At 41.2% G+C, this 21,590-nt stretch overlaps 1 protein-coding gene and 1 pseudogene across 1 annotated transcript in view; one reads left to right on the top strand and one right to left on the bottom strand.

Annotated features, from left to right (window-relative positions):
* The window catches only part of THEM4 (thioesterase superfamily member 4), a 79,816-nt gene that overhangs the window by 27,173 nt on the left and 31,053 nt on the right, over positions 1-21,590 (top strand). Inside the window, exon 3 of the mRNA XM_053590580.1 lies at positions 19,115-19,301. Within this exon, the coding sequence (XP_053446555.1) occupies positions 19,115-19,301 (187 nt within the window). The remainder of the gene's footprint in view (positions 1-19,114; positions 19,302-21,590) is intronic.
* LOC128586036 (nucleolar RNA helicase 2-like) lies at positions 12,899-14,939 on the bottom strand (annotated as a pseudogene).

The following is a 21,590-nucleotide window of genomic DNA, read 5'->3' as shown; positions in this document are numbered from 1 at the left end:
TCTACCTCATAACATTTGTGAAATCACAAGTGTGATTTTTCTATGTCCTTTTATAATGTTATATAAGTATATTTTATATATAAAATACAAGTATTTTATAATATTTTTAAAATATTATACATCTTTGTCATTGTGCCATCCAAAATCATCTTTCCTACTGGTCTTCTGACCTAGAAGATAAAATCTAAGTCCTGCATTAGGGCCAGTCACATCTTGCTGTTCTTACTTTGCACTTAGAAGTCCTAGCACTTTTCCAGAGTGTCATAGGGTTGTTTCAACAGGGGTCCTCAACCTTTTTAAACGGGCCAGTTCACTATCCCTCAGACCACTGGAGGGCCGGACTATAGTTTAAAAAAAAAACTATGAACAAATTCCTATGCATACTGCACATACCTTATTTTGAAGTAAAAAAACAAAACGGGAACAAATACAATCACACTGCTGCATGTGGCCCATGGGCCGTAGTTTGAGGACCCCTGCACTTTGCTTGGAGCAACCCACCCTTCCTCTCCTTAATGAACTTGTCCTTAGAAATCACTTCAAGCTCGGCGCCTGTAGCTCAGTGGCTAGGGCACCAGCAACATACACCAGAGCTGGCGGGTTCCAATCCAGTCCGGGCCTGTCAAACAACAGTGACAACTCCAACCAAAAAAATAAAATTAAATTAAAAATAGGGGGCGGAGACAAGATGGCTGACTGAAGCCAGCTTTCCACAGAGGCTTCTGTCCAGAAGGAGAGTTAAAGGACAAATTTAGCAAGTAACCTGGTGGAAGAATAAGGTTACTTGGTTGAAGGTTGAAGAACTCACATCAACCCTGCTGAGGCAGCTGCAACCCCAAGGATACAAACAAAAGATACAAAGTCCATCACCAAGCGGACGGGAATCCCCTCCCCTATGAGAACAGCTCAGAGTGCCCCACAAACAAACGAGCAGAGTTCAAAGGTCGTCCCACTATACTCCATGGGAGAGACCCTCTAAAAACTGGACCTACCTCCGCTACTAGAGTGCCATGGCGCTCTCCTGCCAGGCATGAAACTGTATAAAACTGTATATGTTCTCTACCTGTGATTCTGAGCTCCCACCACACCCCTCCACTCTCACTCTGAGTTCTGGAGGCCTGTCCCCCAGGAGTCCAGATTTTTTGGTAATTTTTTGAGGGGTGTGGACAGGGCCTGGACTGTAGCTGGTGAGTGCTGATTCTGTGGCACGGGAATGAGGAGAGGACGGTCAGCTGAGAATGAACCAGGCCGGAGCAGTGGTACCCCGGGATGCAGAGCAGCAGCCGTTTTTGACGACAATAGGGCTCGCCCCCGGATATTCCGAAGTCACACCCCCGTCTCTCTGGCCAAGCAGAGGAGGCCAGGCATCTTCTCAGGTGGCAACCACCACGGAACAGATCTGGGACAGAAACACAGGCCCTGTGAGTAAAGGGTTTGCCTGAGGTGGTATCGGCCTAGGTGGTGCGCGGGGACTAGAAAATGCACGCGCACAGCTGGGAGATTCCCAGGGCGGGGCTGACCCAGAAGACCGCTTTACTGAACCTAAGACACACCCGGCCCCCAGGGGACCATCAGCTTAAACAAAGGAGAGCAGGTAGAGGCTGGATCTGACAGGTAACTGTGCTGTGCATACAAACAGCTGAGACTGTACAGCAGCACAGACAGGGCCTGAGGAACTCAAAACATCCCTTCTGCAGGGGAATTTAGCAGGGACAAAAACAAATTCCCGCAAAGTTGTTCTGTTCAGTCAGTAACATCAATCAGGGCCAGGGCTGGAACTGAGTGAACACCCCCCAACCTCCATCAAGCGCCCAAGGTTGTCAGGCCTCACCTCCCCCTGCTGGATGGAGGCAGAGCGGAGCGGATATAGATTTCCTTGTGATTCAGGCAGGTGCAAACCCCCTGGAGTATCTGTTCACTAAAGGCAACTGGGTAATAGCCCTATGGGGCTATCAGTGACTGGGTGTGACAGAGGTGCAAGGTGGGGAAGGAGGCATCAACCTTCCCAGAATAATCTATTTGCTGGGTGGGTCCTCCTGACTTCTTGGAGCACCGGAGCAAGTCATATTTGAGTTGTCAGCAGAACCCTGCAATCTAGTTGCCAGAGACCTTTTAAACTCCCCCACCTGAGACAGGTGCTGACTGAGACAATTGATTTGGACCTTTTGAACTGAGCCAATTGCCTGAGGACTATCCAAGTGGTGCCCTGGGTGTGTGGTTGTAGGAAGGTTTTATTTTCCTTTTCCAATTGTTACCTGTTGGGGGGGCAGGGTGACTTAATTGCTGGTATTTCTCCACAGCTGAGACTTCAACCCAGAGTAACTGTTTCACTAGGGTCAGACAGAGACCAGCTGAAAACAAGACAGAGCCACATAGCCCCACCACACCAAACATGTCCCCAGTTTCTCAGACCATAGCACTGTATGGGTCCTCAACAAAGCTCCAGGGGAAAAGTCAAACGGTGTAAAATAATCACGGGGCAGAATCAGCAAAAACACTCAATAACCAGAATAGAGCAAACCCTCCTGCCCCCAAGGAAAGATATGGCAGATGTAACTGAAGATCCCATTCATAAACAGCTGGCTGAGATGTCAGAAACCGAATTCAGAATTTGGATTGGAAACAAGATTAACAGAATGGAGGAAAATTTGGAATTGGAAATTCGAGGAGCATTTCAAAAGTTGGAATTAGAAATTTGAGGAGAAATTCAAAAGTTGTCTCAAGAATTCAACGAATTTAAAGACAAAGCCACCAAAGATCTTGACATACTGAAGCAAGAATTTGCAGCCCTCAAAGATCTGAAAAATACAGTAGAATCCCTCAGTAACAGAGTGGAGCAGGCAGAAGAAAGGATTTATGACATTGAAGACAAAGCTTTTTTTTTTTTTTTTCGTAGAGACAGAGTCTCACTTTATGGCCCTCGGTAGAGTGCCGTGGCCTCACACAGCTCACAGCAACCTCCAACTCCTGGGCTTAAGCGATTCTCTTGCCTCAGCCTCCCAAGGAGCTGGGACTACAGGTGCCTGCCACAATGCCCAGCTATTTTTTGGTTGCAGTTTGGCCGGGGCCAGGTTTGAACCCGCCACCCTCGGTATATGGGGCCGGCGCCTTACTGACTGAGCCACAGGCACCGCCCAGAAGACAAAGCTTTTGAACACTCCCAAATTCTCAAAGAGGAAGAGAAATGGAGAGCAAAAACAGATCATTCTCTCAGAGAGGTCTGGGATAATTCGAAGAAGGCGAATATCCACCTCATTGGAATCCCTGAAAGCGATGAAGTGGCTTCACAAAGCACAGAGGCTCTTCTCCATGAAATTATGAAAGAGAATTTTCCAGACATGTCAAGAGATTCTGAAATTCAGATAGCAGACAGTTTCAGAACCCCAGCGCGACTTAACCCGAATAAGACATCCCCCCAGGCATATCATAATTAACTTCACTAAAGTTAATATGAAGGAGAAAATTCTCAAAGCAGCCAGACCTAAGAAATCCATTACCTACAAAGGGAAGAATACTAGAATGACTGCAGATCTCTCTGCTGAAACTTTTCAAGCCAGAATGGTGGTCATCGACTTTTAATCTCCTAAAACAAAATAACGTTCAACCCCAGATCCTGTATCCAGCTAGACTGAGTTTCATTTATGATGGAGAAATTAAATACTTTAATGACATTCATATGTTGAAGAAATTTGCCATAACCAAACCAGCTTTTCAGGATATTCTCAGACCTATCCTCCACAATGACCAGCCCAATCCTCTACCACAAAAGTAAACTTACTCAGAAACTTTTTATCAAACTCTTATCTTCCACAGTGGTGAAAGGATTAAAAATGTCCACTGGACTTTTGAAAAACTCGATACCCAAAATTTTACCAGACTTATTCTCCATCAATGTGAGCGGCTTACACTGTCCTCTAAAGAGGCACAGGTTGGCTGACTGGATACAAAAACTCAGGCCAGATACTTGCTGCATACAAGAATCACATCTTACCTTAAAAGATAAGTATAGACTCAGGGTGAAAGGATGGTCATCCCTATTTCAGGCAAATGGTAATCAGAAAAAAGCAGGTGTTGCAATTCTATTTGCAGACACAACAGGCTTTAAACCAACAAAAGTAAGGAAGGATAAGAATGGTCACTTCATATTTGTTAAGGGTAATAATATGATGAGATTTCAATTATTAATATTTATGCACCCAACCAGAATGCACCTCAATTTATAAGAGAAACTCTAACAGACATGAGCAGCTTGATTTCCTCCAGCTCCATAATACTGGAGATGTCAACACTCCTTTGGCAGTGTTGGATAGCTCCACAAATAAGAAGCTGAGCAAAGAAATTTTAGATTTAAACCTAACCATCCAACATTTGGATTTAACAGACATCTACGGAACATTTCATCCCAACAAAACTGAATACACATACTTCTCATCAGCCCACGGAACATACTTCAAAATTATTCACATCTTAGGTCACAAGTCTAGCCTCAGTAAATTTAAAGGAATAGAAATTATTCCTTGCATCTTCTCGGACCACCATGGAATAAAAGTTGAACTCAGTAACAACAGGAAACTGCATACTCATACAAAAACATGTAAGTTAAATAACCTTATGCTGAATGATATCTGGGTCATAGATGAGATTAAGAAGGAAATTGCCAAATTTTTGGAACAAAATGACAATGAAAACACGAATTATCAGAACCTCTGGGATATCGCAAAGGCAGTCCTAAGAGGGAAATTTAAAACACTGCAAGCCTTCCTCAAGAGAACGGAAAGAGAGGAAGTTAACAACTTAATGGGACATCTCAAGCAATTGGAAAAGGAAGAACATTCCAACCCCAAACCCAATAGAAGAAAAAAATAACCAAAATTAGAGCAGAATTAAATGACATTGAAAACAAAAGAATTATACAACAGATCAATAAATCAAAAAGTTGTTTTTTTTTAAAGGTCAATAAAATAGATAAACCTTTCGCTAACCTAACCAGGAAAAAAAGAGTAAAATCTCTAATCTCATCAATCAGAAATGACAAAAACGAAATAAGAACAGACTCCTCAGAAATTCAAAAAATCCTTAATGAATATTACAAAAAACTTTATTCTCAGGAATATGAAAATCTGAAAGAAATTGACCAATACTTACACGTCACCTTCCAAGACTTAGCCAGAATCAAGTGGAAATGTTGAACAGGCCAATATCAAGTTCTGAAATAGCATCAACCATATGAAATCTCCCTAAAAAGAAAAGCCCAGGACCAGATGGCTTCACATCAGAATTCTACCAATCCTTGATAGAGGAACTAGTACCTATATTACTCAACCTGTTCCAAAATATAGAAAAGGAAGGAAGACCATCTAACACGTTCTATGAAGCAAACATCACCCTGATCCCCCCAACAGGAAAAGACCCAACAAGAAAAGAAAATTATAGACCAATATCACTAATGAGGGCAGCGCCTGTGGCTCAAAGGAGTAGGGCGCCAGCCCCATATGCCACAGGTGGCAGGTTTGAACCCAGCCCTGACCAAAAAAACAAACTAACTAATGAATATAGATGCAAAAATATTCAACAAGATTCTAGCAAACAGAATCCAGCAACACATCAAATAAATTATGCATCACGACCACGTCAGTTTTATCCAAGGGTCTCAAGGCTAGTTCAATATACGTAAATCTATAAGTATAATTCAGCACATAAATAAATTAAAAAACAAAGACGATATGATTCTCTCAATTGAAGCTTTTGATAATATCCAGCATCCCTTCATGATCAGAACACTTAAGAAAATTGGTATAGAAGGGACATTTCTTAAACTGATAGAGGCCATCTACGCAAACCCACAGCCAATATCGTATTGAATGGAGTTAAATTGAAATCATTTCCACTTAGATCAGGAACCCAGCAGGGTTGCCCATTGTCTCCACTGCTCTGTAACATTGTAATCAAAGTTTTAACCCCCGCAATTAGGGAAGAAAAGGTGATCAAGGGTATCCATATAGGGACAGAAGAGATCAAACTTCCACTCTTCGCAGATCATGTGATTGCATAGCTGGAAAACACCAGGGATTCTACTACAAAACTCTTAGAAATGATCAAGGAATACAACAGCATCACAGGTTACAAAATCAACATTAATAAACCGGTAGCATTTATATATACCAACAATAGTCAAGCTGAAAAAACAGTTAAGGACTCTATTCCATTCACAGTAGTGCCAAAGAAGATGAAATATTTGGGAGTTTATCTAACAAAGGATGTGAAAGATCTCTATAAAGAGAACTATGAAACTCTAAGAAAAGAAATAGCTGAAAATGTTAACAAATGGAAAAACATACCATGCTCATGGCTAGGAAGAATCAACATTATCAAAATGTCCATACTACCCAAAGCAATATATAATTTCAACACACTCCCTATTAAAGCTCCACTGTCATATTTTAAAGATCTTGAAAAAACATTACTTCGTTTTATATGGAATCAGAAAAAACCTCGAATAGCCAAGACATTACTCAGAAATAAAAACAAAACAGGAGGAATCACACTACCAGACCTCAGACTTTACTACAAATCGATAGTGATCAAAACAGCATGGTATTGGCACAAAAACAGAGAAGTAGATGTCTGGAACAGAATAGAGAACCAAGAGATGAATCCAGCTACTTACCGCTATTTGATTTTTGACAAGCCAATTAAAAACATTCAGTGGGGAAAAGATTCCCTATTTAACAAATGGTGCTGGGTGAACTGGCTGGCAACCTGCAGAAGACTGAAATTGGACCCACACCTTTCACCATTAACTAAGATAGACTCTCATTGGATTAAAGATTTAAACTTAAGACATGAAACTGTAAAAATACTAGAGGAGAATGCAGGGAAAACCCTTGAAGAAATTGGTCTGGGTGAGTATTTCATGAGGAGAACCCCCCGGGCAATTGAAGCAGCTTCAAAAATACACTACTGGGACTTGACCAAACTAAAAAGCTTCTGCACAGCTAAGAACACAGTAAGCAGAGCAAGCAGACAGCCCTCAGAATGGGAGAAGATATTTGCAGGGTATATCTCTGACAAAGGTTTAATAACCAGAATCCACAGAGAACTCAAACGCATCAGCAAGAAAAAAAACAAGGGATCCCATCGCAGGCTGGGCAAGGGATTTGAAGAGAAACTTCTCTGAAGAAGACAGGCGCACGGCCTTCAGACATATGAAAAAATGCTCATCATCTTTAATCATCAGAGAAATGCAAATCAAAACTGCTTTGAGATATCATCTAACTCCAATGAGACTAGCCTATATCACAAAATCTCAAGACCAGAGATGTTGGCGTGGATGCGGAGAAAAGGGAACACTTCTGCACTGCTGGTGGGAATGCAAATTAATACATTCCTTTTGGAAAGATATATGGAGAACACTCAGAGATCTAAAAATAGATCTGCCATTCAATCCTGTAATTCCTCTGCTGGGCATATACCCAGAAGACCAAAAATCACAATATAACAAAGATATTTGTACCAGAATGTTTATTGCAGCCCAATTCATAATAGCTAAGTCATGGAAAAAGCCCAAGTGCCCATCGATCCACGAATGGATTAATAAATTGTGGTATATGTATACCATGGAATACTATGCAGCCTTAAAGAAAGATGGAGACTTTACCTCTTTCATGTTTACATGGATGGAGCTGGAACATATTCTTCTTAGTAAAGTATCCCAAGAATGGAAGAAAAAATACCCAATGTACACAGCCCTACTATGAAACTAATTTGGGACTCTCACATGAAAGCTATAACCCAGCTACAACTTAACAATAGGGGGAAGTGGGAAGGGGGGGTGGGTAGAGGGAGGGGAATCGGTGGGATCACACCTGTGGTGCATATTACAGGGGTATTTGCGAAACTTGGTAAATGTAGAATGTAAATATTTTGGCACAGTAACTGAGATAACGCAGGAAAGGCAATGTTAACCACTGTGATAAAAATGTGTCAAATGGTTTATGAAGTGAGTGTATGATGCCCCATAGTCATATCATTGTATACAGTTATGATTTAATAAAAAAAAAAAAAAAAGTATAAAGTTCCCGGTGCATCTTACAAGGGCATATGTGAAACTTGGTAAACGGTCTGTGAAGCTAGTAAATGATGCCCCATGAATATATCAATGTACACAGCTATGATTTAATAAAAAAAAAAAATAAGAAATATTTGGGAGTTTATCTAACAAAGGATGTGAAAGATCTCTATAAAGAGAACTATGAAACTCTAAGAAAAGAAATAGCTGAAAATGTTAACAAATGGAAAAACATAACCATGCTCATGGCTGGGAAGAATCAACATTGTTAAAAGGTCCATACTACCCAAAGCAATATACAATTTTGATGCAATCCCTATTAAAGCTCCACTGTCATACTTTAAAGATCTTGAAAAAATAATACTTCGTTTTATATGGAATCAGAAAAAACGTGGAATAGCCATGGCATTACTCTGAAATAAAAACAAAACAGGAGGAATCACGCTACCGGACCTCAGACTATACTATAAATCGATAGTGATCAAAATAGTATGGTACTGGCACAAAAACAGAGAGGTAGATGTATGGAACAGAATAGAGAACCAAGAGATGAACCCAGCTACTTACCGTTATTTGATCTTTGACAACCCAATTAAAAACATTCAGTCGGGAAAAGATTCCCTATTTGGTGAATGGTGCTGGGTGAACTGGCTGGCAACCCGTAGAAGACTGAAACTGGACCCACACCTTTCACCATCAACTAAAATAGACTCTCACTGCATTAAAGATTTAAACTTAAGACATGAAACTATAAAAACACTAGAAGAGGGCAATGCCTGTGGCTCAGTGAGTAGGGTGCGGGCCCCATATACCAAGGGTGGTGGGTTCAAACCCGGCCCCGGCCAAACTGCAACAATGTTGCAGTTGGTATATAGGTATATAGCCAGAAGACCAAAAATCACATTATAACAAAGATATTTGTACCAGAATGTTTATTGCAGCCCAATTCATAATTGCTAAGTCATGGAAAAAGCCCAAGTGCCCATCAGTCCACGAATGGATTAATAAATTGTGGTATGTGTACACCATGGAATATTATGCAGCCTTAAAGAAAGATGGAGACTTTACCTCTTTCATGTTTACATGGATGGAGCTGGAACATATTCTTCTTAGTAAAGTAGCTCAAGAATGGAAGAAAAAGTATTCAATGTACTCAGCCCTACTATGAAACGAATTGATGGCTTTCATATGAAAGCCTTAACCCAGTTATAACCTAAGAATATGGGGAAGGGGGGATGAAGGGGAGGGAGGGGGAAAGATGGGTGGAGGGAGGGTGTTTGGTGGGATTACACCTGCGGTGCATCTTATAAGGGTACATGTGAAACTTAGTAAATGTGGAATATAAATGTCTTTTTTTTTTTTTTTTGTAGAGACAGAGTCTCACTCTATGGCCCTCGGTAGAGTGCCGTGGCCTCACACAGCTCACAGCAACCTCCAACTCCTGGGCTTAAGTGATTCTCTTGCCTCAGCCTCCTGTGTAGCTGGGACTACAGGCGCCTGCCACAACGCCCGGCTATTTTTTGGAGAATATAAATGTCTTAACACAATAACTAAGAAAATGCCAGGAAGGATATGTTAACCAGTGTGATGAAAATGTGTCAAACTGTATAAAACCAGTGTATGGTGCCCCATGATCACATTAATGTACACAGCTATGATTTAATAAAAAAAAAAAAAAGCTGGGCGTTCTGGCAGGCACCCAAGAGTTTGAGGTTGCTGTGAGTGGCTACTGATGGTGACATAGTAAGACTCTGCCTCAAAAAAAAAAAGAGAGAGAGAGAAATCACTTCATTATTTTGAACATTTCCCCAAAAGTTCCTCCTTCTATGTCTCTATCTTCTTCTCCAAGGCTTTTAACACTTGATAGCAGGCCCTAAGTCAAGGGTGGGGAAACTTTTCATGTTGGAAGACTAAATTAATTTAGCTGTAATCAAATAAGGCCACATTCAAGAAATTTTGACTAAATATACTTAAAAACATACATTGTTTTATAAAAATCTACTTAATTTTATTTCTTAAAGTATTACTATCTTTATTATGCATAAGGCAGTGTTGTATACATTAACTCATCTTACAGTAAAAACGTTTTATGTACAAATGTAAAGTAACTGCTACAAGGATAGCTCAAACTTAAAAATGGATTATACTTTTTTTTTTCTTTTTTTGGCCGGGGCTGAGTTTGAACCGACCACCTCCCGTATATGGGGCCGGCACCCTACTCCCTGAGGTACAGGCACTGCCCAGATTATAATTTTAAATTCCTCTGAGTACATAAATTGGAAAATAGTGTCTCCAATTTAGAAAACAGTAAGAATGATAATATTTCCCAGGCTACCCCAACAAGTCTATTTAAACCAAATAGTAGCTGAACAAGTATACATTTAAAATATAGTTTGAATTCTGGGATCTAGGAGAAATGTTAGTTTCACTTATTGAAAGAGTTATGTTTTTCTTAAAATTGAATTATGCGAAGTGAAATTCCTATGAATTTCCCTATTACTCCTAATTTATGTCTGATTATTTTTCTTTAGGCTAGTCTATAATTCACGTCAAGTTTTAGCTATTCCTCCCTAAAGGACAGGTACCATACGTATCATTTTTATCTGCTTGATAAAATACCCATTCCTCCCCAAATCAAGAAATGTTTTAGTTGTTAGTAAACCATACCTACAATTTGGGCAAAACCAGAATCTAATAAATTATAACCCACAAGGTATATGTGGACTATCACCAGCATCTTCCCCTAATTCTCTGTGGCTTGATGGGATACCACAAGGAATCAGGAATAAACTGACAAAATTAACAAGTGGATCAAGGAATAAAAGCAAGAGAATTCTGAGAACAGAGGCAAGAAACATTTAGTCGGGATTCAAATATAGAACTGAAGTTCAATAGAAAAAGGATGTTGCCTCAAGGATCAGAAGTTAAGTTGGCAATCAGAGCCTCTCAAGTTCAAGGTGATCAAGTAAATAGCAGTTAGAAATAAAGACTGGATTAAGCAAAAGAAACCTGGGCCTAGCAAGATTTTAGTCGTTCACGCTGAATGAAAACAAGACAGAGCATGTAGTTTTAATTTTCCTAGCACAGTCTGTTCCAGGATTCTCAGTATAGAATCTCTAGGAATTAAGGCAAGAAGACAATGCCACTGTCACACTCCTGTGCTGTGTGGAATGTTTCCCAGAGAAATGGTATCTGAGAAATCAGGCAGAGAGTTATCTAGCTAAGGGCTACATTAAGTTCTTCAGTTCCCTCAAATCAACAACTTAAAATATCCATACAGTTTGTCATAAAAGGAAGTCTCTAAGGAGCTGAAAACCTTTCACTAGAGAAGCTGTTTAGCAGAAACCGAGCCTCCCGGTAGCTTTAGGAACAAAGTCTCTGAGAACCTAACCTGGCTCATTCCACTTAAAAACTGGATCTGGCCCAGTAGAATTTAACCTCTGAGTCTAGAAACATTAATGATCCATTAAGTTTTCACCAGTAGAAGAAAGTTTAATAAGGCACCTTCATTCATTCTCTTCGTTCTCCGTTTATGAATGTTTCCCTCTTGCATGTAAAGAATATTCCAGTGGGTTTTTTTTTTGTTTTTTGGGTTGTTTTGACAGAATCTCACTATGTCGCCCTTGGGAGAGTGCCAGAGTGCTGTGGCGTCACAGCTCACAGCAACCTCAAGGTTTTGGGCTTAAACGATTCTCTTGCCTTAGCCTCTCAAGTAGCTGGGATTACAGGCGCCTGCCACAACGCCTGGCTATTTTTTGGTTGCAGCCATCATTGTTGTTTGGTGGGCTTGAGCTGGATTCGAACCCACCAGCTCCAGTGTATGTGGCTGGCACCCTAATTGCTGAGCAATAGGCACTGAGCCAGGTAACCTATATTGAATATACTACATCTTCCAAACCTACAGCATACAACAACTTAAACTATGCCATCATTGTTGTTTGGTGGGCCTGAGCTGGATTCAAACCCACCAGCTCCAGTGTATGTGGCTGGCACCCTAATTGCTGAGCAATAGGCACTGAGCCAGGTAACCTATATTGAATATACTACATCTTCCAAACCTACAGCATACAACAACTTAAACTATATTATAGCCCAGTTAAGTTTGAAATCTTGTTTCAAACCATTGCTCAGTAAGAAGTCTGAGAAGACAAGTTATAGAACCACATGAGAAGCTGGCAGGTGGTGAGGGATGCCAGTTATAGAACTTTGACTTCCAAAAGCTGACGTGCTCCTCCAGGGAATGTTACGTTCCTTTAAGTAGTTAAGGAAGGACCCTATTAAGAGACATTTTTAAGTATAAAGACAAGTCAACTTATAAAATATAGTCAGAAACATGCTTGATTTTATCTCGTAACCTATACACATTCCTTAGAGTAAAAATAAAATGAATTTCCAACACCTTTTCAAAGGAAAAACCTGATAAAGTAGCAATAAAGTTATGAAAGATAATGACCAGATAAAATAATTTAGATGAAGTTTGTCTGTCTGAAAGAAGAGGGGAGTGGCAAGTGGTCATAATGTTCACTTCTATATTGCCAGACATTATTATTATTTTATTTTTTTAACTATAAAAGTCCTCTATAGAAGACTTTTATAGTAAAAAAAAGTCAGCACCTGTGGCTCAAAGGAGCCACAGGTGCTGGCCCCATATGCCAGAGGTGGTGGGTTCAAACCCAGCCCCAGCCAAAAAAAAAAAAAAAAAAGTCCTCTATATCTAATTTTTTTTTTTTTTTTGCTGTTTTTGGCCGGGGCCAGGTTTGAACCTGCCACCTCTGGTATATGGGGCCAGTGCCCTACTCCTTTGAGCTACAGGCGCCACCCTATATCTAATTATTTACTGAATGCTTTACTAAAACTCCGCTTCTGGCCTCTGTTTTGGGATCTGTTACTTTTGTTGCCACCTTCTGACCGCTGTCCCTTGAAGCTTCTGGTTCCTTCCGGCTGGACCCTGAAGTTTCTGTTTCCTTCCCACTGACCCATAAAGGCTCAATATCCTTCTCTTGGTCCTTCCAGCTCTGGTTGCTCTGTGGCCACAGCGAGCTGCCAGCGTTGTGAATCATGCCATGTCTCCTGTCCCTGGTGTGGTAGGTACATCAAAGCACATGCCCAGCTTTCCTTTGAGAGAGACAATTCCCTTCCCCTTGGAATCAACATCCCCTCCCAGTTGCTCTTTAAGTTCTTTCCACGCATAAATAATATTTGGCCTTTCAGCCGAGCACCACAAGATCACAGTCACAAAACCCACTTCTGAGTTGATTAAAGAGCTCTGGTCTACTGACACGGTGCCTGAAATATGGCCAGTGCTGCCACAAGGGCTTCCACAGCTCCCTTCTCCTCTATCAGCTTCTCTGCTGACTCCTTGAAGTGACAAACAGCAGTGGGAGGCACAGAACCGAAAAGCTGATGGCATCTTTGCTGGACGCTTTTATTATTTCTGTTGTAGTAGGAACACCTCGTTTAAACATAATTCCCACTTTTTGTTCCACTTGTACCAGATGATATTCTTCCCTGTGCTGGTAAAAGCTGATGCAAACCCCTGCCCTTCCAGCTCTACCTGTCCAGCCAAGGCAATGAATTCTGTACAACCAAATCAACCTCAGGGATGTCTAACCATGTGCAGCAACATCGCTTGCCACCAAAACTCCAAAAGCTCTAAAACCTTTCAGGGTGATTTCCTTTTGCTTCTGTGGGATGTCTCCATGTAATGACTGCTCATCCTGCTCAGTAGCCACTTCTGTGACAGCTCCTGGGCTTCTTTCGTGGTTTCACAGAAGATGATACTGCGCCCTTGATGACCACTGTACACTCAGATCACAGCCCCAGTCACTGCTGCCCTCTGAGTCCAGTGGCTCTTGATGGCCAGATGCTCCACAGTTATTGCAGTTTTCTGTCTTTCTGCTAATGAGGTCCACTTGTAAGTTTCATGCATTTCTAAGCAACATTAAATACCCAACGAGGGTAAGTTGCAGAAAAAAGCAGTGTTTGGGGTTGTCTTCAGAATTTTTCTTGTATGCAACACTTAAAATCTCTTCCACTTCATCTTCAAAACCCGTATCCAACATCAGGTCGACTTCATCCAGGACAACATGCATAAGTTTGGTGAGATCCAGTTTGTCATTCTGTAGGTGGCCTTTGATCCGTCCTGGTGTTCCAACCAGGATATCAATCCCGTTCCACAGGCGTTCAATTTGACCTCCACAGGGAGTTCCACCATAAAAACAAGTCACTGCCAGCTTTTTTGTGATGTCACTAAAGTCTTTGCTTACTTGTTTGCTAACTCTCTTGTAGGTACAAGAACTTGTACCTGAGGGGGACAACCTCTCTTCCTTGCAGTTCTCCCTGAAGTTTCGAAATCAAAGGGATGGCAAATGTTTTCCCAGTTCCTGTCCGTGCCTGAGCAATTAAGCCCTTCCCAAGGTAGACATGAGGGAAAGTCTTTGTATGGGAAATAGGAAGGTCACCCTTCAGCCTTTGAGAAGCTTAATAGTCAGATATGGGAAAATGAGAGAAAGTGCCCTTTTTATGTTCCACAGGTATTTCTTGCTCTATCTCACTGTACTTTCTTCACCGGCAGTTTCAGTGGAGTTAGGTCAGGTTCAGGATGAGAGAATCCATTCTTCAGTTCAGGGCTCTTCTCTCCTGTTTCTCCATTCACTTCCTCTTCTTCATGCTCTGGGGCTTTGGAGCACCTGTTTCTTCAGAAAACGTCTCACTTCTTAACGTTTTTGACTTTAGGAGAAACAACTTTCTTCTCCAAGGGTTCCTTTTTCTTTTTCACACTGGCTTTTAGGTGAAACAATGTCATCTTGAGATGGCTCCTCTTTCTTTTTGCCTTTTTGGCTTTAGGAGAATTCATGTCAGCTTCAGAAGGACCTGCTTTCTTTTTAATTTATTTAACTTTGGAGGAATAGTTTCTTCCTCTTCTGCTGCCTCTTTGGTCTTACTCGATTTTGGTCTCTCTCTCCTGAACTTGCTTTTGCAGCATCTCCACTTGTTCCCCAGTTGCGTCTGATTCCAAATTGGAATCACTAAGAAAGAAGTCCTCCCAGCATTATTCAGCACCTGCTGCCCCGGCCCACCCCTCTCTTTCAACCTCACCACTTAATAATTTTAAATATGAAAACTATCTGTTAATTTTAAAGTTAACTAATCTTTTAATGACTCTGTTATGTCCACTTTTTGTTGCAAAGCATTTCTTTGTTTTTGGCTTTGTTTTGGGGGTGTGTATGTTATCCACATGTTATTTATTTATTTATTTAGAGAAAGAGCCTCAAGCTGTTGCCCTGAGTAGAGTGCCATGACATGACCGCTTACAGCAACCTCCAACTCCTGGGCTTAAACGATTCTTTTGCCTCAGCCTCCCAAGTAGCTGGGACCACAGGCACCCGCCACAATGCCCGGCTATTCCTTGGTTGCAGCTGTCATTGTTGTCCATCCACCTGGGCTGGATTCGAACCTGTCAGCTCAGGTGTATGTGGCTGATGCCCTAGCCGCTTGAGCCACAGGCGCCGAGCCATCCACATGTTATTTTAATCTGTTAACTGCAATCTTGGATAAGATGAGATAGTTTAACATTGGTGACCAGGTAATATTTCATTTATTGCACATCAGTGTGAAAACATTAAAAAACACTTAGCTTTATTAATCAAAATTACCCATAGACTAATAAAAGTGTTTTATAATTTGTGTGCTCCTCAGTCACAAGTACCAAAAAGCATTATTTTGTGTCTAACATAGTGATCTTGGACTTAGGCTTTATTTACTTTTAAAGATTGATAATTATTTAATGTACATTAATTTGAATATACATATAACCTTCCATATAGGAGTGTTGGAAAGCATTTGGATATTTGATGGCAGCATGGAGGTTGGTAGTTTCTACTTATCCTCCAGATGAGAATCAATTATTTGTGGCTTTAAAGGCATCTTGATTTGGGTCAGGTCGGAGAATGTAGATTTCCAGCAATAAGTGGTTGAAAGCAAGAAAGCATTTTCTGGGCACGTTGCCAAAGGCCTGGGTGTTCTGCTGCATTTTTTCATATTTCAATTGGATCTTCCTTAACATTAGACAAAGACTTTAAAATGTTATCTACTGGGAGCTCAATCAGTTCCATCTGTAGTTGTTTAGGTGCCTTGGTGATATCTACTAGGTGATGCCGAAATGCTTATTTGAGTGCAATGCCATGATTCTCAAAATCAGTGAAACTTTCATTGTATTCTCTAATTAATAGGTCATAACAGCTGAATAGTCTCCAGATGATTCAAATATATCATCCTGCTCATCAGTGATCTTTGCTAAACTGTTTATCCGAAATTTCCTTTTGAAGAAGTGTTTTGAAAAAAGATAGCTTTTTTTGAAATTCTTTAATTTTTTGCCACATGTTATATATAGACTTACTTTTACCTTGCAAAGAAATAGTCAAATTGTTTTGATAACATATCACCCAGAAATTCTGCATTCCTATAGAAATCTTCTTTCAATAACTCACATTGCTGATTCTGTTCTTCATAAACTTTAACTGTCTGTTCTCACAGAGATAAAATTTTGGTTAACACTTGTCCCTGTGATAGCCAACACACCTTAGAATGATAAAGCAGCTCTACAGTAATACCTCATTGTTCAACTTAGCATGTTACTTGAAACTAACAATGCCAATAACCAGTTGCATTTGCAGTAATATAGCTAATGAGACTTATAACTTGTAAAGTGTCACTTAAATTGTAGCCTTAGCACACAGACTTTGCTAATGCAAGATACTATGTACAATGGAAAATGATGAGAACATCTGGATCTTTTAATACTTTTTCAAATCTCTGTAACCCTTCATGTTTTCCTGTCATGGAAGGTACACTAACTATACATACACCTGATTTACCAAAGTCAGTCCAACTTCATGACATTTATCTTGAAAGTTGTTGAAGATAATCTACTCCCTATATTCTGTTCCTGAGTGTGCCCAAAGTAACTCTTAATAGCAAGGAAAATACAAGTACAAAACCTGTGCTGATTCAGTAGTATCAGCTGATTCATCTAATGCAATTGAATAATATATATTTTCCTCTTGAAGCATTGAAACAAAATTGTTCTGTTAAGTTGAAGTCTAATTCATGCTGCCGAGCAGTTATGTTTCTCCTTGACAGAGGCAATGGTTTGTACTTTGAAACATCGGGGTCTCAGCATCCTACAACTTTGACAATGCATTCCTTCACAACTTCTATATCACTGGTTGGCTCCCTTTTTTCCCCAAGTACATAAGCTACTTGATAAGTTGCTTCAGTGGCATTAGTTCTAGATCTTTTTGCTACTTGAAAGAATTGTCTTTGCTTTTCATCTTTTCATTTCTGCAATACGTTTTGCACCTCTCCATATAATTTAACATATTTGTGGTCCTCATGATTATAATGCTGGTTATATAATCTCATGGTTATAATGCTGGTGAGCATGGAATTTCTTTAATGTTAATATTGCAGTATCACAAAGCAAGTAAATCATTTTATTTTCAGCTGAAACAAGATAATATCACAGGCTCCACGCCCATAGCATAGTAGTTATGATGCCAGCTACATGGACCAAGGCTGGTGGGTTTGAGCCCAGTCCAGGCCAGCTAACCAACAATGACAACTGCAACAAAAAATAGCCGGGTGTTGTGGCAGGCACCTGAGGTCCCAGCTACTTGCAAGGCTGAGGCAAAAGAATTGCTTAAGCCCAAAAGTTTGAGGTTGCTGTTAGCTGTGACACCGTGGTACTCTACCCAGGGCAACATAATGAGACTCAAAAAAAAAGATAATATCACAATTCCCAATCCTTATTCAAAAATCCGTTTTCTTCCTTCAGCGTTCTCTTGGTCTTCTTTGACATGATGGGCTGTTAAGCAGACAGCATTAAAAAGTACTGACAAGCTGTGCAACTATTCACAAATTCCACCCTTTAATACAGTTCCTCATGTTGTGATGACCCCCACACATGAAGAGCGGTGTCTCAGTTCCTAAGACCATTGGAAATAGGTATTTTCCAATGGTCTTGGGCGACCCCTGTGAAAGGGCAAAGGGTCATTCAACCCCCAAAGGGGTCACGACCCACAGGTTGAGAACCGCTGCTGAAAGAACCAGTTTTCATTTCTGATACCCAGAAGTATTTGCTTTCTTCTGCTCTATAGTAGGCCACACACCATCTTCCAGGTCCTCCTGGGCACCTGTACCATCCAGTTATTGGGACTGCTTGTCTAATCAATATTCACTATCGATTACATGGGTATACAGATTAGTACCTACCACATACCTTTGAAATAAGGCCTATCAGAACTGATCTGTGCCTCTGCTTCTGCACACCGTGTTCCTTTGCCTGGTGTCAAAGCCACAAGGGAGTTTCTATCTAGGCCCAGTTGCTTGTTCACTGAGGTCCAATTGAGAGCACATGGATGCCAGGGAAGAAAAGAATTTTGGGAGAAGGAGCGGCTCGAAATCTATTTCTCTGAATAAAGGAAATTGTGGGCTTTTAAAGAAGGGGCTGTGTGCCCTGGGGCACGTTATGGGAGATGGTTTGTCCTACCGAAAATCCACCATTTCCGGGAAACAACTCAGAAGGTCAAGTAGTCAAGGGAGAGGATTATATCGGGGCTATTGAAATTTGGGGGAGGGGGACAGTTACATGCCTGCACTACTCTTTCCAGCTGGCTAATTTCTGCTTTTCTAGTCAATATTCAAATCAGAGAACCCCTCCTTGAGCCCCCATTCAGAGACAGAATCTGTCCTCTGTCCTCCAGCCTCAGTGCCTACCCTGCTGACAGAACTTTTAACATGGAGGGTAACTTTCTGTCGCCGTGTGCTGCTCTGCCATTAGCTAACTGGGGATGTTGGGCAAACCCTCTCTCAGTCTCCCATTTCCAAGGAGATTGGACCAGGTGATCCATGAAATTCCCTTCCACTTTGAAATGACAAGCTTCTGGGAAGAAGAAAAGCAGCAAGGTAGGCTTAGAAAATGGGAGAATATATTATGAAATAGGATGGCTTTCCATCATTGTTCTTTCGCTTCTTTCTGTCTTTTAGAAGCCATTTTCTTCTGAGAAGATGGTTTACAAGGACCGTTCTATCCCTAACCCCAGCTGGAACAAGGACATAAGGCTCCTCTTTGACCAGTTCATGCAGAAATGTGAAGACGGCCCCTGGACACGCTTGCCTTCATATAGACATGGATCTACTGAAAGTATTCAAGATTTCAAAACCTTGTTTCACGGTAGGAGCAACCACTTCCCATGGATAATATGTGAACATTAAGTATAAAACTAAGCACAGGGCTCGGTGCCTGTGGCTCAAGCGGCTAAGGTGCCAGCCACAGGTTCGAATCCAGCCCGGGCCCGCCAAACAACAATGACGGCTGCAACCATAAAACAGCCAGGCGTTATGGCAGGCGCCTATAATCCCAGCTACTTGAGAGACGGAGGCAGGAGAATTGCTTGAGCCCAGGAGTTGGAGGTTGCTGTGAGCTGTGATGCCACGGCACTCTATCCAGGGTGACAGCTTGAGGCTCTGTCTCAAAAAAGGAAAAAAAAAACTAAGGACAGTTTGACACGCTTATGACTGAACACAAAAGGAAGGAGAACAGCACCATAGAGTGTTTTTTTTTTTTTTTGTCCCCAATTTTATAGGCCAGAAATCTCAATAAATTTTGCAGACTGTAGGAGAGCAAAAGCCTATTGCCAAGAATGAGACTGCCCTACCCTGGCCCCTCATCACCAATAGCATTGCAGGCCTCTGCCTCCTACACTCATCACCCTCTATCTTGAGGCTGTCATCAACTCTCACTTGGCACTTTATCCCAACATCTGGCTATATGTCACCCTAAGAAGCTCAGAACATTCAGGTTACCCCTCCTGTCTAAGACTCTACATCCCTAAGGCACCCACCTTACACCCAACACTCACACATTAGCTCCCTTTCTTCCTGTGTTTTTGTTTTTGTTTTAATTAAAACACTTTTTTTTTTAGCAGTTTCAGTTTTTTTTGTTTGTGTTTTTTTTGAGACAGAGCCTCAAGCTGTTGCCTTGGGTAGTGTGCTGTGACATCACAGCTCACAGCAACTTCTAACTCCTAGGCTCAAGCAAGTCTCCTGCATCCAACTCCCAAGAAGCTGGTACTATAGGCACCCGCCACAATGCCTGGCTATTTTTTGGTTACAGCCGTCGTTGTTTGGCAGGCCTGGGCTGGATTAGAACCCGCCAGCTCAGGTGTATGTGGCTGGCGCCTTAGCCGCTTGAGCCACAGGCGCTAAGCCAGCAGTTTTAGTTTTATAGGAAAATGTTCAGAAAGTATAGAGTTCCCACATACTCCTTATCTCCCCACTCCCCTAATATCCTCTGTTATTAACATCTTGCTGTACTGTGGTATAGTTACAAACCCAATATTGGTACATTATTATTAATTAAAGTTCACAGTAAGACAACGATTTGTGTTGTATTTTCTGTGGGTTTTGGTGAATATACATGTATAATGACAAGTATCTATTATTTAGTAGTCTACTGAATGATTTCACAGGTATTTCCAAGTTACTCATTATCTTTTAATCAACTAAACACATTTTTAGGTAGTAGTTTAGGGATCATGATGATTTTTTTTAATGGCCCTTAATGTTGCCTGACCATCGTATTTCACCCTTCTCTAGTGCATTCACTCTCCTGCCCTCCTAGATTACTATGTCCTACCTTTTTCTTTCTTCTCGTGCCTCTAAACAGTGTTTTTTGATCTTTTTTGTCGTATGGTACACTTGAACCTATATTAAACTTCCACGGCATACTTAAATTATATTGATCAAAAAAAAGAGTAAAGGCCAGGTGCAGGGGGTCACGCCTATAATCCTAGCACTCTGGGAGACCAAGGCAGATGGATTGCCTGAGCTAAGGAGTTCAAGACCAGCCTAAGCAAGAGTGAGACCCCCATCTCATCCCTGTCTCCAAAAAAATAGAAAAACTAGCTGGAGTAGTGGCAGGTGCCTGTAGTTCCAGCTACTTGGGAGGCTGAGACAGGAGGATCACTTGAGCCCAAGAATTTGAGATTGATGTGAGCTATGATGATGCCATGGCACTCTACCCAGTACAACAAAGTGAGATTCTGTCTCAAAAAAAAAAAAAGTAAAAGAAAAAGAATATACTTACTGTGCTTTGAACTTCTTTTGAAAATAATTCAATTAATGATCTTTAAAATTTTTCACAGCACACTGGGTGAAAATCACTGCTCTAATACTTTCATTACCATTCTTACTCTCAACTGACCTCTCTTCCTTTTCACTAAGAGAAAATAAAAGCAGTCAGAAGACAACTTTCCCACTCCTACTGCTGCATGTTGCCCTCTCTCCCCACATCTCTGCCTCTTATTTGCTATGAATGAACTGTCCCTACCCTTAGAGAGGCACTGCCTTCCACTCCCTGCCTACCAGGGACATTTCCCTGCTACATCAGATGTATGTGCAAACGTGCCACGGCTGCACTTCTCTCTCCCTGATCTCTCTTGAACCCACCCCATCAGGCTTC

The sequence above is a fragment of the Nycticebus coucang genome, chromosome 5 (assembly GCF_027406575.1).
Source record: "Nycticebus coucang isolate mNycCou1 chromosome 5, mNycCou1.pri, whole genome shotgun sequence".
In the NCBI taxonomy this organism is placed as follows: domain Eukaryota; kingdom Metazoa; phylum Chordata; class Mammalia; order Primates; family Lorisidae; genus Nycticebus; species Nycticebus coucang.
Note: the sequence above shows the minus strand (reverse complement) of the source record. Positions and strands in the feature narration are given on the sequence as shown.